The sequence below is a fragment of the Lagopus leucura genome, unplaced genomic scaffold, assembly GCF_019238085.1.
Source record: "Lagopus leucura isolate 7727_CA_CO unplaced genomic scaffold, USGS_WTPT01 Super-Scaffold_100001, whole genome shotgun sequence".
NCBI lineage: Eukaryota > Metazoa > Chordata > Aves > Galliformes > Phasianidae > Lagopus > Lagopus leucura.
In genome coordinates this window covers 67,745,466-67,761,982 of record NW_024962262.1, presented here as the reverse complement: position 1 = coordinate 67,761,982, position 16,517 = coordinate 67,745,466, and the positions used below count along the sequence as shown (strand labels likewise).

The 16,517-nt window shown below is 35.9% G+C and overlaps 1 protein-coding gene across 5 annotated transcripts in view; it reads left to right on the top strand.

The window, feature by feature from the left end:
* CASK (calcium/calmodulin dependent serine protein kinase) overlaps nt 1–16,517 on the top strand; it is a 196,164-nt gene that overhangs the window by 151,111 nt on the left and 28,536 nt on the right. For all 5 annotated transcript variants that reach the window (XM_042866613.1, XM_042866616.1, XM_042866615.1 and 2 more), the window contains 6 exons: nt 5,328–5,405; nt 6,691–6,771; nt 11,476–11,664; nt 12,159–12,237; nt 15,040–15,125; nt 16,160–16,228. In XM_042866613.1, coding sequence (XP_042722547.1) covers nt 5,328–5,405; nt 6,691–6,771; nt 11,476–11,664; nt 12,159–12,237; nt 15,040–15,125; nt 16,160–16,228 — 582 coding nt within the window. The remainder of the gene's footprint in view (nt 1–5,327; nt 5,406–6,690; nt 6,772–11,475; nt 11,665–12,158; nt 12,238–15,039; nt 15,126–16,159; nt 16,229–16,517) is intronic.

Sequence of the window (16,517 nt, the reverse complement as noted above, 5' to 3'; positions counted from 1 at the left end):
CATGTCTGTTTGGTGTTTTCTTTTTATTGGCACTACAGAATTTCATTATGTTGATTTTCACATTGCTGTGCTCGTTCTGTTGGTACATAGTGAAAGCAGAATCTTCGCCTCACCTTAAATTAATTTCTTTCAATCGTTGGTGTAGTTAAATCTAAAGGTGATTGTAGGTTTTTGTTTATTTAATTATACACTTGGTTGGGGTTTTTTGCCAGTATGGCTTAAAAGTGTTGCGTGCGTTTATTTAAGATCATTCAATGCATGCGTTTATTTAAGATCATTCAATCCCTGGCTTTGCTAACACATTTTCCAATTTAAGAAAACATATGCTTAGCTATATAATATAATGTCAGATTTTGCAACCTATCCAATAGGTTGCAGTGTATCCATGTACAGTCTGGCATAGCTCTTAGAAACAGCTGTCATTTCTTGAGAGCTGCTGCCTTCCACAGTCAGTGGAGTTTTTGTGATGATCATTAATGTAAATTTTCTTGAGGTCTGAGACAAATTACTAGACTGGAGCCCTACTTTACTTTGTCAGTGGATTAATCTTCACGATAAAGCACAGAAATCTGATGCTGTTAGATACTGGAGTCCAGATTCATTATGCATGATGATAGCTTAGGTAGTCAGTGGAGAAAAGGAGGCACTTCAGATTTTAGAGGCACTTGAAACTAAACACAAGGAAATAAAATGTGATTTTGAGGGGTAAGATAATTGATTACTATCAGTACTTCTATGACACTACTTGAAAAAGGAGAAAAACACAGCAATGTTAAGCGAATCAACAAGAACACGTTTAAAGATGACTGTGGGGCAAAAAAAAAAAAAAAAAAAAAAAAGAAAGAAAAAAAAGTCTGTTCCTAAATCTTTTACCTCTGAATATGCATAATAATACATGTAAAAAGAAACAAAACACAGTGGTTTCTGTTAAAGAGAAGTTCTGATAGAGCTCATACAAGTCGGATATTATTGGACATCTCTCTCTTCCCTTCAAAAGTTAAGTTCTTGATTCAAAACAAGTGATGCGCAAGTGTGGAGTGGTGCCCAAAAAAAGAGAAGCAGTCTAGAATAGAAATTGAAATTGCATAGGGATGATTGAGTTTGCATGCCACTGTTTTCTCTTACCTATTGTTACAGGCAAAGGCATAAGAAAATTTGCTTTTTTGTATTTTCTTTTTACATAGATAGCAGCAACTGTAACTGTCTAAAAGTAACAGATTATGAATATGTGATAACAGTAACTTTTAAAACAAGTGGAAGTTGGGCAACATTTTGCAGGTAAAAGTTCTTCAAAAAGAAGTTTCACAATGTGTATTTTAGTTTTATCATATAAACAATGAAAAATTAAGTGAAATTCAGTATTCTCTTTGCTACTATAAGAATTGTTGTTGCATAAAAGATTATTTGTGTTGCATGAATACGTAGGGAGAAATCGAGTATGTCCAAATGGTATAAGCACTGTCAGGGTTAGTGGAAGAATGAGTGCCTGAAATTGCAAGCTGCAGTCATAGCAACTGTCAGGTCTGTGACATGACATATGCAGAAGCCAATCTATCTGTCTGTACAGAGTTGATGGACTGCCTCAGACTGTCATGTTCTGTGGATAATGTTTCAAGGAACCTGTCTTAGCCAATATTCCACTATGTGGAATCTTCTGTTCACTGCATTTCACTGTGCAAGGTTCTTGAAGGTAAAGGTTGATTGTACTCCTATCCTGCCATAAATGTGTAAATAAATGTATCACAGAGATAGAATTCAAAGTGAACATTATTTCATTCAGAAGGTCACCGACTTCTTTCATCTTGTGGCCTCAGGGATAAGTGGTGTGCTACTACAGGCATCTGTGAAAGGTAGCAAATGGCAGCAGGGCTGCTTGTTAATAAATGTTGCTGTACGAGGGGCAGCACCTCAACTGGACAATTCTTAGATGATACAAAAACCTAGATGTGATGAAAAACATTCCTGTAACATCACCAGGTGGCATATGGCTTTATCATTCAGAAAGGAAAAGTCAAATACATAAGGACATGTGTTCTGATAATTGTTTTTAGATGCTTCTGTTCAGGGTTTTATATTTTAGGTTGGCAGCCCACTGTCTGCCTGTTTGAATTATAACCAACTCTTCACAAAATGTGTATTTCTCTTGAAAGATTGTGGGGTTTTTTTAACATTCCAGCAGTTCAATAGGTCGTGTTTTAAGAACAGTTTCTCCTTTGCGTCAAAGAAACTTCCAATTCTGGATAGATAAAATATTTACTGATTCTTCTGTATGGTCAAACATTGATTGCATTTGAAATTAAACCATGCAGTGGGTTTAAATTTCCAGTCCTTCATTTCTGAGTGTAACATTAAATGGGGATTGTTTGGACAGTATTCTGACTTCTGTTACAGGAAAGGGTTAAAAAGAAATCTCTGCACATCTGAAAAAGTAGTCAGAAGAGAAGAATTTGTTGTTTTGTCTTGTCTGCCTGATTGTGGATTAGGCTTCTGCGCTGTCTGCTTTTTAATATCAGAAGAAACAGACTCCTGCTTTACAGACAGAAGACAAATGTCTTGACTCCTAAGGAGAAAGCTGGTAAACTTAACAGTGACAGTACTTCTTGACCGGTTGTGGATATGCATAGCATTTGTTTTCTAGAATGCAAAATTAAAAGTAAAGCTTGTCTTTTTAAGAAGCAATTTTATTCTGCTAATTATAATGTCAGTTTATGTTTTCATATCAAGATTTGTGTTAGTATTAGTTGTGCTTGTTCAACTTTAGAGCAGGCTCTTAATTTTGATAGTTTTCTGGGTAGCAAGTGCTGAAAACTCAGATTGAGGAGTGAGACTGAGATGCCAACTATTCAAAATCCTGGGAATTCTTAAGGTTACATTTGCTGTGGCATTTTGCCATTATTTTCTTTGATTTCTATTTCATACCATACAGTATGTTCTATGCGAGTACTGCATGCTCAACAAGTATTAAAATAGTAAAGAGGAAGGGTAAAACTTGAGTTAACTTTGCCTCTTTTTCCTCGTTTGAGTTGTTAGAGCAGACTAAGTGCTAATTTCAGGTTTTTTCTTGGGATTTTTTGTTGTGTTTTCTGTTATTTTTATATCACAAGAATTGGAAGAAATGGAGTGTCGACAGTAAGATAATCAGAGCTGAAAACCAAGTTTTAATGCGGTCTTCTCTATATAATTAATCAATGTTTTAACTGCCCTCTGGCAAGGCTTGTCACTTTCCTGTGACCATAGAGAAAAGATTAATTGTCTAAAGATGTGGAACCTCGTCCCCTTTGCCTGAAACTAAATGATTTATTTCTCAGCCTTTCATCCTCCTTTTTCACAACATACAGTCTACAACAGAATTTATCCCAGCAAGTGACAGTAAAACTATTAGAAGCAACAAAATAAATTCCTTTCATAGGTTAGTTGTGAAGCAGGGTAACATCCTTTTGCCATTCTTGGACTTCTGGTGTTTTAAAAGATACGTCTTTATTGGACGTCCTCATTTTTACTGTGACTTAAGAGTTAATGTTAATTTTTTTCTTTTTGTACAATCTTGAGCATCCTAGTTTAAATTCTTTTAAGCGTACACAAGAAATGGATAAAGATGTGAACCTGAACAGGAAGAATTGTTCATGGATTACTGACATACATATGTATTTTCATGCTAACTTTTCTGTAATTTCGTTTCTCTTAAGATGCATGTGTGACTAAAAAAAGTCACACATTAAAGAAAAGTACCTAGTTAGAAAAGTTCACTGAATAATCATGCTGCATGTCATGCATTTTCAGCAACTCATCCTGCACTTCAATCAGTACACAGCTGAAAGTTGATGTGTTTTCTTAACAGGTGTATAAATATGAAACCTAGTAATTTGAGGTTGCTGGAGTGTTGGTGGCTTTTATTTTCTTATTTAGGAAAAGGTAAATACAAATAATTGTGCGTACAACTGAATTTTCTCTTAAGCTATCAGATAACAGGAAGTTTTCCTTCCAAGAACTTCAGCAATGGTCAAGATTACAGAGTATAGCAGTAGAAGGTGAAACTGTTTATGTGAAAGAAACTCATTTATCCTGACTTTGCATTTCTTTCCACAAGACAGAGGTATAGCTGTCCTCTGAGCAATGTTTTTGGGTGGAAGTGACATCATTCACTGTTTCTGTATTTCTTTATATATGTTCAACATTTGTATTGGACCACAGGGAAAAGGATAATGTTAGTTGCTTTTATATGCATTGCAATTTATCTGACTTCTGAAACTTAATGGTGTTTTATGTGACAAAGCCACATGAAGGCATTTCTGTAGCTTGACAATTTTGGGCATTAAAGTTCTGTCATCTGCCAGCCAATGGGGCTGTAAGGTCTGAGAGAAAAGCTGCACGTTTTGATCATCTTAACATTGGGCACTCAAGAACTCCTTGTTGAGCACTGTAAATGCTGGGATTCTTATCTAGTCTGTATGATGAGTGTTTCCACAAACTATTTTCCATATTTGAGTACTGTCCTCTGAAGATATCTGTCGAATTCTGAGTAGATCTGTACAATCACATTAATCAAGGCCTTTAGTAGTTGAATTATGATTATTTCTAAGAATGAGAGATTTCCCAGCTTTCCTAGGCAACTAGTCCCAGAATATCACCACCCTCACTATGAAAGAAATGTCTCTAATATCCTGAAAACAGATGTATCTTATATCTCATCTAACAAAAACAATTGTAAATTGATTAACCAAAAATGATTAAAGGTGTAACCATTTTTATATTGTAGCAATTGTAAGCCAAAAGTTTCTACTTGGAGAATAGTACTCTTTTGAGAATATTTTTCTTGGAACAGCTACTTTTTCTCTCTTTCAGAGACTTAGGTTTTTGTAACTTTCTGTCTTCAAAAGTATTTTCCCATACTTTGAGCTTTATTTAAGATACTGTTTACAGTGTTTGATGCTTGATTTATTGAGAGAAGTAGAATATGTAGCTTAATTTGATTTTATAGTGGAATGCATGGTGTATTTATTCAGGATTCATAGATCTCTTGCTTGAAGAGTACATAGTTTTCATAAATCTGCTCCAAAAGCATGGGAGGTTTGCAGAATCCCTTAACCTCCCGAACTTTCCCATGTCATCGTACAAACTCTGGGTGTATGGCAATGTTCAAATCAGGAAATGTTTAAAAATGAAAAGTCAAAACCCTAAGCTGTTACGTTTTATATACAGAACAGCTGTGGAACTTGCCGCTCAGCTATCATCTTTATCACGGTAACATAAACCGGATATTATTATGTCATCATTACTTTATATAAAGTAGCATATGATTTCAATAGTTTGTTTTCTTGTTCTTACAGCTTTATGACAAAATAAACACAAAATCTTCACCACAGATCAGGAATCCTCCAAGTGATGCTGTACAGAGAGCCAAAGAGGTAATCGTTTGAATATATGTATTTTACCTAGAAAGTTTTATTGTATTTAACATGGGATGGTCTTTATTATGATATGTAATCGGCCTCATAATCTGAATTATTCTGGGATTCTACCACTCCTTGCTTAAGTTACATAACATGTTGCATAAACTTGTAGAATTCCATTTATCTATAAGGATTATTATATATATGTATTATTCAATTTCATCATTTAACTTTTGCTGCAGCATTATCAGTATTAAAGTGGAATAGTCATTAGGTAAATGCAGTATCTTTTACATTCAATATAAATCTCTTCAGGAAAAGTCTGATATGACTTCTACACAAAAATTAGATATATTACTAGGCATCAGCTTCTTTAAGTCGGGGAAAAAAGAAGAGTAGCATGAATAATTCCATGAAGTGCAAACCTAGAGGTGCAATAAAATTGGCCCATTATTGCAAAAGATACATAAACTACAGATTTTCTTACACCTGGCAAATAATATTTTGGCAACAAGTAAAAAAAAAGTAATAGTTGTATTGTCGGTAGAAGCAAGTGTAGTTGTGGGGAGTAATGCCATAGAAAAAAATGTTTACAGTGTTACTAAAATGGAATGGACAGAAAGACCTTAAAACAGTGAAATAACTGAAGTCCCAGTGATGAAAACCACAAAGTTCTGTAGAATATTTCCCAGCGGTTAATCCTGGGAGCTGCTGTCATAAGCAGAAAGCTCTGCTTTTGTTGTTCAAGCAGTTACATGTTGAACATCAAGGAGACAGTATTGATTTGCAGGCAAAGGAGTTATAACTTACTAACTCCCTCTTTCTTCACCCCGTGATAAACTGAAGTATGGCCCAGATTTTATAAAAAACATGAGCTTGAGGCTGGGATAGCATGCACTTCTTGTCTTTAGACATTTAATTTGTGGAGAGAACATTTTTATCACTATGTTTAATTCTGCTTTTAAGGCGATTGTTTTAATAAGCTGAGATCATGTATGAGAGTAACAATTGGTGGTAGGCGATGTATGTGACCTGTAGCTTAGCACTTTACTTCTGTCTCTGTGTTTAGCTGCTGAAATAATACCATCAGTTGAAAAAAAAAAAAAGAGCAGCTGTTTGCATCACATTTCTTTAATGTCTCAGAAAATAAGGAAATTGAAATAAGGAAATCGATGTTTTGTTCCTTTGTGATGACAGTCTCAAATGCCCTCATCTGTCAAAAATATTTTTAATAATCTTTCAGAGAACTGGCCAGCATGAGGGTCAATTACTATGAGTGTCTTTTGTATGTATTTTGCAGGTATTGGAAGAAATTTCATGTTACCCAGAAAACAATGATGCAAAGGAGCTAAAGCGTATTTTAACACAACCTCATTTCATGGTAAGCAAATACTACTCTTTGCCTTTAATTTTTTTAGAAAATATTTTTTTATTTAAAAACTTCAGTTGACTAAGTAAGTTCTCCCTAAAGTTTGCAGGTGACAAACTGTATACAGTGCAATATACCTATTAATAAATGATTCTAATCTGCTGAGCTAGCAAAATAGCTACTACTACTAGCTACTAGTACTACTGTTGGTCTCCGCTACTGTGGGACCACAACATATTGAGACTATTGTTTATAACTGTCACAAAGATAATCAGCAGATTTTAGGAATGCTTTTCCAGAAAGTCAGTTCTCATCAGAGCAGGCTGATTGAAATATTTTGCTCTCATTGCTTCTGTTTTAAGGAGAGTAAGCAACAAAAGAATCTCAAAGCCATGCTGATAACTGTAGTTACATATTAATGATTTTAGATATTTTCACTGTCTTTTTATAGTGACAATACAGGAGGGATTATTTTTTTCTCCTACACAGCATCAGGCAGTTATTTGTCTAGTGTAAAATTATTTGACTACTTATGCTGCTAAACACTTCCATAGGTCAGTGAAGAGGCCTAAGGTCTGCAGTATGGAGTAATCCTACTTCTGGTGAAGTGTCATGGTCTATTTTAGGGGACCCGGGAAGTATGTTGAGGCAGGAGTGAATTTTTTGGATATCCATAGGCAGAGCAGGGATTCTCCTTTTTCTTTTTCCCAAAATCTTGTTAGGATAAAGGTATGTTCTAACATGGTAGATTGTGAAGTCACTGCAAAGTCAAAGTTCATTTAACATTATTTTACAGTAAATGAATAGCTTGTACAATCGAAGTGAATTGACATTACATATCAGCTTCTCTTGTGTCTGCCTGACTTGTGTGCGGCCATTGGCCTAAGTTGAGGGATGTCCTTGCATTATAGCAAGTTAGTGAAGGTCAGTATTTTGAAAGCAGTTAAAGGATTTCTTTTGTTTATTATGTGGATAAAATTCATGAATTCCAAACTCAGTGTTTTCCTCAACCTGCTGTACACTGTTGTCCATTTAAAACAATGCATTGTGACTCTCCCTAACACAAGGATTATACACTGGGAGCTTTCTGGAATTTGCTCACCTGAAAGCTGAATTACTCTAAGTCTGAAGGATATATCTAATTTCCAAGAAAGAATGATCTGAAACCAACCTCATATTCAGATAGAAGATGAAAACTGGAGACCTGCATGTCCCAGTACCTTCTTTTGATGGCCAGAGTAGCTTCGGGTGCAGACTTTATTATTTTAGCTTAGCTCAGGAGTATTTTTCTTGAAATGAATCTCCTCATTTTCCCTTACAGTACTTTGCTTGTGTCATGGGAAGGGCTCAGAGCAAGCAAGCTAGACTCCTTGCAGGTAAAAACCTGAGGAGATGTACATCAGAAACTAGACAGTATAATCTAGCAGCTGATGGGCGCTCAGGGCACAGGGCAAGGTGGAAGGTGTTGGTCTCTGCAACATGCTGATATGTTGCTGCCTCAAGATGATACCTATCCTAAAGTCTATAGCAAATCTGGGTCAACATTTAATAGGAATACCTGCTTGAAACAGAAAATGCAACAAGGTAGAATGGCGCTCAGCAATATTGACAGACAAATACAAATTTTAAAACTACCGCAAACTGAACTGTCTGGTACTTAGCTTCTGTAAATGGAACATGACTGATGAAAGGAAATAACTGTGTATTGCATATGTATAACAGTACTGTCAGTTTACAATCAGTGTGTTTGCCAAGCATTATAAAGAGCAATACTCTGGTTAGTGAATTATTGAGTTCTGATGCACAGAAACAAGAGCAACAAGACAAGTAGGAACATGTGTATTAACATGGTAACAGTATTTTACAATTATTTTTATTGTTATCTAATGTGTACATAATTAGAAGATAATGAGAGATAAGCCATCCCATTTTCTTATAACTTAAATGTGTTTATAGTTTAGTTTATGTGTAGAGCTTTATAACTCTATGTATATAGCCAGTAAAGTGTGGATTTTTCATACTCTTATTGGGATAGAGATGTTCATGTTCACAGAATCACAGAGTCACCGAGGTTGGAAAAGACCTTCAAGATCATCCAGTCCAACCATCCACCTATCACCAATAGCTCTCACTAGACCATGTCCTTGAACACCTCCAGGGTCGGTGATGGGTGCCCAGGTGCACCTCCCTGGGCAGCCCATTCCAGTGCCTGACCACTCTTTCAGAAAAGCAGTATTTCCTAATGTCCAGCCTAAATCTCCCCTGGTGCAGCTTGAAGCCATTCCCTCTAGTTCTGTCACTGGTTACATGAGAGAAGAGTCCTACCCCCAGCTCACTACAACTCCCTTCAGGTAGTTGTGGAGAGCAATGAGGTCTCCCCTGAGCCTCCTCTTCTCCAGACTGAACATTCCCAGCTCCTTCAGCTGCTCCTCATCAGCCCTGTGTTCCAGACCGCTCACCAGCTTTGCCACCCGTCTTTGATCCCGCTCCAGGGCCTCAATGTCTTTCTTGCAGCAAGGGGCCCAAAACCAAACACAGTACTCGAGGTGCACCCTCAAGTTCATTGATTTTCTTGGCTTTTCAGTGTTACTTTATTCTTATGTGTCTTATGGATAAGGTTGCCATATTTAAGTATCTGGTGATTGTGAATTTGTTTAAATCTTTGTTGGAACATTCAGAAGTCATCTAGTATAATTCTGAACCTTAAAAAAGTTCAAATTACCATATTTTAGTTTCATATTAAAGACATATCACTGATAAAAATATAAAGCAAGGTAAATGAAGCAAATGTAAGGTCACAAATTGCATAAGAAATGCAGTATTAAAGGCTGGAGAATACAAGTGCAGGCAAGTGCATGAAGTTGAACAAGTAGTTTTCTCATCTTATTTGGGGCAACTGTGAACAGCTTCCAGATAATAGAATTTGGCTAGTATTTAGGAACGTTTAGTTGTAAGTTAAATCAAATTCAGAATTTATTTATCTAAAGTAGTTTGACTTAGATTTATAGTTCAGACCTCTTAACAGAAAATGTTATTAAACTAGTACAGACGGAAGAGAGGAGTTCTTGAGAAATTGTTACAAGTTTCAACTTAGTGGTAGACTAAATAAATTAATAAATAAAATGCTTGTACAGTTGAATACTTAACTGAAGTAGTATTTATGTAGATGGTCTTAAAACACTCGAAAAATAGGCAAGAATGTGGGCAGAGCATTACTAGTTAAGGAAATTCTGCTCCACCATTACAATGCTGAATTCCCAACTACAGTTTGACTTGAGGAAAGTTAGCTTAAACTGTTAGTGAAGTTATCTTTTATGACATGATGAGCATTTGAAGCACTGTCTCGGGAGCACATTGCGAGTATAACAGAGGCCATGAAAATCCCATTTCTGCCTTGGGTTCCACTTAAGAAATACGTCTTGTGGGGATGTTTTTTCAATCACTATTTCAGTCTGTTTTTGCTTAAACATTGTAATTGAAGATGAAGATGTTGCAGAGTCAGATTTGCCTGCCAAAAAGAATTAAAGCCTTGCAAGACTGATGAGTTTTGCAAGAGCATTTAAATGACAGTTAGCAAGATGTTAGCTACAATACTGTTAGACCTATCTGCAGTAGTCGCTAATATCTCTACAGTACATTGTGAGGCTTTATCAGTCCTTCTCTGAGAAGCCCAGCCTTTTTGGTACAGAGATGGGATCTTTCTCTGTTTGGTCCTTGATGAGTAAATACAAACATAGTAAAAACATGTTCACATACAAATTGTATTTATTTTTTGGATAGAAGCAATTTAGCTATAATATACTTCTCATTAAGAGCTAAATGCAAGTGTGAAATGAGGATGTTCCAGGGGTCTTAAAGATACCCTGGAGAAAAGTAAAATGACATACCATAAAAAGCTGGGTGCTGTTGAATACTGTTTTGCAAAGGGTTGTTATGCTTTGTCCAACTTCATCTTATATTGACATGTTATGCTTTTAATTGCCATGCAGGCTTCTTGTCTTTGCCCTAAGTTGTTATGCTTACACAGTCAGTTGTATCAAATAGATCTAATAACATGTAGTCATTTACGTGCTGTACCATCCTTCGTATTGGGAAAGAGTAAAACTAATGAGGTTGCATTTGGCCATTTTGTTCTTTTATATTGTTATTTTCATCCAGTGCAGCTGTGCTGGGTCTGTGCTCCAGCAGAAGGGGAGAGTATGGAAGTGGTTATATAGTGGCTAATGAATAAAAAACACAGTATTTCATTGTTTCATCGGTAATGATTCATAGACTGTCCTTATTATAATGAAGTACCATGGAAACTGCATACCTTTTTGTTTTTCTAAAGTGATTATTATGGAATAATTTGCTTAAAAAGATATCTTTCTAATTCTGTATCTATGCACATAAATAAAGGTAAGCTTAATTCTGATACCTTGCAGGTATTGGAAAGATAAGGGAAAAGGAAATAACCTCATTCTCGCTGAGGCATCTACAGTAGAAAATTATGTTTACTCATGCAGATTTTGAAGGTTCGGTATGTGTACATGGATTTTCAGTCTGTTTAACTTACACTCACTTCATAGAAAAGTCACTGTATAGAAAATGAGGCATAAATACCTTGAGTTTTACCTCTTATTTCTGGAGAGTTCCCAAAGTATTTATAAGAAATGAGTGGGGAGCATCAGAGATGGTGGAAAATGATGCTCTTGTGGTTACTGTAATCTCCTCTAGGCCTTACTTCAAACTCATGATGTAGTGGCACATGAAGTTTACAGTGATGAAGCGCTGAGAGTTACACCTCCTCCCACCTCTCCATACTTAAACGGAGATTCTCCAGAAAGCGCCAACGGCGACATGGATATGGAGAATGTAACGCGAGTTCGACTAGTGCAGTTCCAGAAGAACACAGATGAACCAATGGTATGGGAAGAACCACAGTATTCTGCTTCACTCTGTACTGATAAAGATTGATGTTATATTGATTTCAGTAAAAGTTTCTGCACTTTGCAGTTGGAAGTATAGTTGAAATAGTTCAGCACCATTGTGTATATTTACCTCCCTATCTATATCCTTCCGCTCAAATGCTGCAGCAGCTCCCCTGTAGCTGTTTTTGTTTAAAAACAAACTTGTAGTTATATCAGATTAGGTTCTACCATGTAAAACTGTGCACTTGAATACAGAATTACATCTTTAACAAATCAGAATCTTAGACAATGATTTATTAAATTATTGCATCTTCATCTTATAAATAGCATCTGTTTTCATTCCTCATATTTAAGGGAGAGGCAAAGTTTATTACCTTATGATATGCATCCTGTCTTAAAGCTTTTTAGGAACAGTGACTGTTCTTATCCACTCAAGAGTCACGCTGCTGAATGTTTTATGTTAGGAGCATAATACACTTCTTCTCCTAGGGAATCACTTTAAAAATGAATGAGCTGAACCATTGCATTGTGGCAAGAATTATGCACGGAGGAATGATTCACCGGCAAGGTAATTATGTGTCAAAATTGTTATTTTGATCATTTTGTTTTAATTGTGTTACACCATATATTCCTCATTTTGCTCACTACTATTCCATGGTATTACGGACTTCTGTCTACATGGAACCCGTTAACTGCCTTTATCTCCTTTTCTTTGTATATGTCAGCCCTTTATGTTTCACATAAGCTTTAATTGGGGGAATGTGATTATAGCTCAGTGGGAGATTGAACTGCCACTAATTTCTCAAGCCATACTTACTTAATCGTCTTTAGAAAAAATCCTTAGACTATTTACAGTACTTTCCCATGCAAAAATGGACAAACCTTGTTCTACTAAGAAATTAACCTTCTCCATGTATTTTCAAGCATTTCTTTTGATATTGAGGCTCAAAAAAAAACGACAAAAAGTGAAGCAAAAAAAAAAAAGTCCTTAGTTTAGGAAGTTGGCTTCTAACTGTTCTTAGGTAGTAATGATCCTGTGCAAGGTGTCGTTTCATGTGACTGTTCTATAATGGGAGTAATAGAAACATTTTAAAACCTGCCAAAAAATCCAACTGTGCCAATTAGAACTCTGTTCACCTCTTTAAAATTACAGTGTCTTTTACTTCAGAGACTTTGGGAAATTTAACCTATTTCATACATGCTTCGTCTAACTGAGGTAGCTCTTCTGCATGTAGGTTTAAGTGGAAATGAACCATATTTCAATGTTTCTGTAATATTCTCATGTTTTAGTGTTTCTAGTTTTGTTAGTGCTCTAGCTGCCTCTTAGTTTCACCACATCATTTAATTGCCTGTATATAGAACATTTTTACTGAATAGAACAATGCAAATTATGATAGTGATCTTGAGTACAACATGTGTTTGAATCCTACTGAAAAGGTCTGTGGCTTTCATTTGTTTCTAATTTTATTGTTTTTCTGTCTCCACTTGCTATATGGAGAAGTGCCAGGCGATTACTAGATAACAGATCTATGGAGAGTATTACAGGAGCCATATTATTCCAGGTCTAGCACTATTAAGCACAAATCACACAATTTCCAGTCACAAAATAGGAACTGCTGTGAAGTCCGCCTCCATCTGTATATCAGATGTATGTAGCCCTGTCAGTTATAGCTGTCCTTATTCAAAAGATGAGGAGGTTGAATTAGGAAGATAAGTTTATGAAGATGCTATTGACTTTCCGGGGAATTCAATTTGATGAAAGTGAAACACCAATTTCAGTTATTAAAAATTGTCTTTTAATTTGTCTGTTTTAGGATAAGTAAATTAATTGTATCTCAGATCTCAAGCTTTTGACCATATCTTGGTTTTCTCCATTGTATCTGTGCTTTGACTTACCTCAGTTGTCCATTCAATTTTACCTGTGGTTTCTCATAAGACCCCTCATGCTCTGAATACTGTTTTCAGGGGCAGCCTGAAACACCAAGATTTTTTTCCTGCTGTTTGGTTTGGGCTCATACATGTTAAAAAGTGAATTAATTTTTAAAGTACATTTAAGAAAAGATCTTAATATTGCATTAAAAATGTAGGATTTCCAAAGAAGAGAGACAACTTTATTGGCTGCCTGTTTAACCCCAATGGAAAAACAGCAGTTGTACACTGTCAGTGCTGCATTCTTGAAGTGACTTAATGTGAAATTTACCCAAGCAGGATTATGCTGACATGCCTGGCAAGGCTTATTGAATTCCAACAAAATGCAGGTGATGGCTTGGTGAAAACACAATTATTTGTTCACTGCCCTCCAAGCTCCAGTTTCCTTTTGACTACAAAACGTTTCTGATTAGGGACTCCCAGAATTTGTTCTGTCTTCTCCCTAATAGGATAGGATTTCTTATATTTCTCTGCAGAGCAAAAGTACATACTTCCTAAAATTGTATTCATTTTGACTTACAAAGACAAAGACATTTAATCCAGAAATACATCCATTCTGTGTTACCACAAATGCATCATACATTTGGATAGCTTAGGTCCTGAGTAAACATAGCACAGACAGTAGAAAAGGTACCGAAATTAGGTGGATAAGCATAGCTACCATGGGAACTACTAATGATATGGAATTATTAAAAATCATCAAGTATACTCCTTTCTAACAAGAATATATTTTAGAAGTAAGACGTTTCTGCAAATACTGTGGAAGTTTTCCAGGAGAGCTGCTAGAAAATCATGTAGGCTTGAACTACTCAAATCTAAAATTGTCATCCAAAAGAGCCTCCTACTTAGCTTCTAATCCTGAAGATAATCTGGTGCTGCCTCCCTGATTTATCTTTTATGGTGTCTCAGAGCCTTGTGGCATGCCATTCCCATCTCATCTTCAGGTCAGTTTGTGACCTGTCTTACAGCTGAGTGGATGTTTGTTTCATCATCTTAGCTTGTAGGTAGTCATACTTACAAGGCATTCACATTCAAGGGTTGGTGAAGTTATGGTGAAGAGTATCTGCAGAAAATGCATTCTGTAGCTGTGGTAAATGTAAATCGGAGACATGAAAAACAGCCTGACTGATAAAATTAAGACAGTGTCCAGAAGCCAGAACAAACTAAACAGTAGTCTGATGTTTTATTTCTATATACTGTATAAGGCACCTGAACACCTCATGCTGGCATTTGACTGCAGTCTCAAGGACAGATTCTAATGCATCATTACCAGCATTCTTTTATGAATCTAGCAAAATATATATATATATATATACATATACATATATATATATAAACATTGTTTCATATTTATGCCTTTTATTTATGCCTTTGTATGAATGTTACAGTTCTTAGTTTGTGTAAGTAATTGTGTTGATTGTGTGCTTTGTTAATTCTTCAGGTACATTACATGTAGGGGATGAAATCCGAGAAATAAACGGCATCAGTGTGGCAAATCAAACAGTAGAACAACTACAAAAAATGCTTGTAAGTGTCTGATATCTTTACCTTATTCTTTATAAAAACATTTGTAATATTTTTACAAAACTTTGCAAAATTGTATTGCAACATCCCCTTTTTCTTCTATCCTTGATAATCTACTTATATATACACCAAGCTCAAACAGTCTGGCTTTTTGGAGGGAAATGGCATCTTATCTTAGTCAGTTTGATATTCTGATTTTTTGCTTGCAACCCTAACCTTGGGGTCTTGGATGGTAATTACTATTCCTTTTGTTGTTCTCGGGACCTAACAGACAAGCCTAAGCAAGTCCAGGGAAATAGTATGTTGTAAACACACAAGAAGCCAGCCAGAGAGGAAGGGAAAAACTTCAGGAAGTGATCTCCTTACCTTTCTGCTCAGATCAAGTCCTGCGTTTGTCAGCCATATGATGGCACTTACATTTCAGCTGTCCTTTCGGAAATTGTATCTGTGCAAATATGATGCCACACTGTACTGCTGTTCTACAGTTACTGTTTGTCATGAATATGTAGCAATTATAACTGTAGCAAATGCAAACCAACAGACCCCATCTTCTATTTTGACATAAGACTATTTATGTTTCTACCTTTATTGAAGTGACATGCAGCTTTTTCAGAAACAGTGAATATGTTTTCACTATTTAACATGTGCAATTAGAGAGAAGAAAATGTCACTTTTGTAGCAAGTACTGTGTAGATCACAAGCATATATATACAAAGGAAGCACTGATATGGAAGAAGCCTACACATCTGTGAATTTCTCAGCTTAAAATATGGATGTATGTAGAGATTCAAAAACTGGTCAGGTGAACAATCTGATATTGCATGTTCATCCTTTAGATCAGTGAGAGACTATCTAAACATTCACTTGTAAGTGAAATTACAAATTTGCCCTAGCATTTCAGCTTCCCTGAATATTTCCTTTAGGAGAGCATACAACTGCTCTTAAATTAACTATAATGCTTTCCTATCAAATATTAGTGATTTGGAGATTCTGTATTAGGCATCTTAGTCTTTAATGAAGTGCTTTTCTTTTTGCAGAGGGAAATGCGTGGAAGTATCACCTTTAAGATAGTGCCAAGTTATCGCACACAGTCTTCATCCTGTGAGGTAATGAATTTAATGAACCATCCTGTTTCTTCCTCAGTCCTGTAACTAACTGCCTGCTGATGGCTGAATGTTACTGCTTTCTGGGAAATTGTTTCTGCCTGTCCTGTTAGATCACGCACACCAATTTTACAACAAAGATAACGGAACATGAGTAGGTCTCACCTACCTACTCAGCCTTGCCTTCGTATTCATCTCATCAGCACCTTGAATAACTCTTTACAGCCTACTTAAAAAAAAAAAAGAGTGGGCATCCTCAACTGATATATTTAGGAAGCCCTTTTAAGAATTA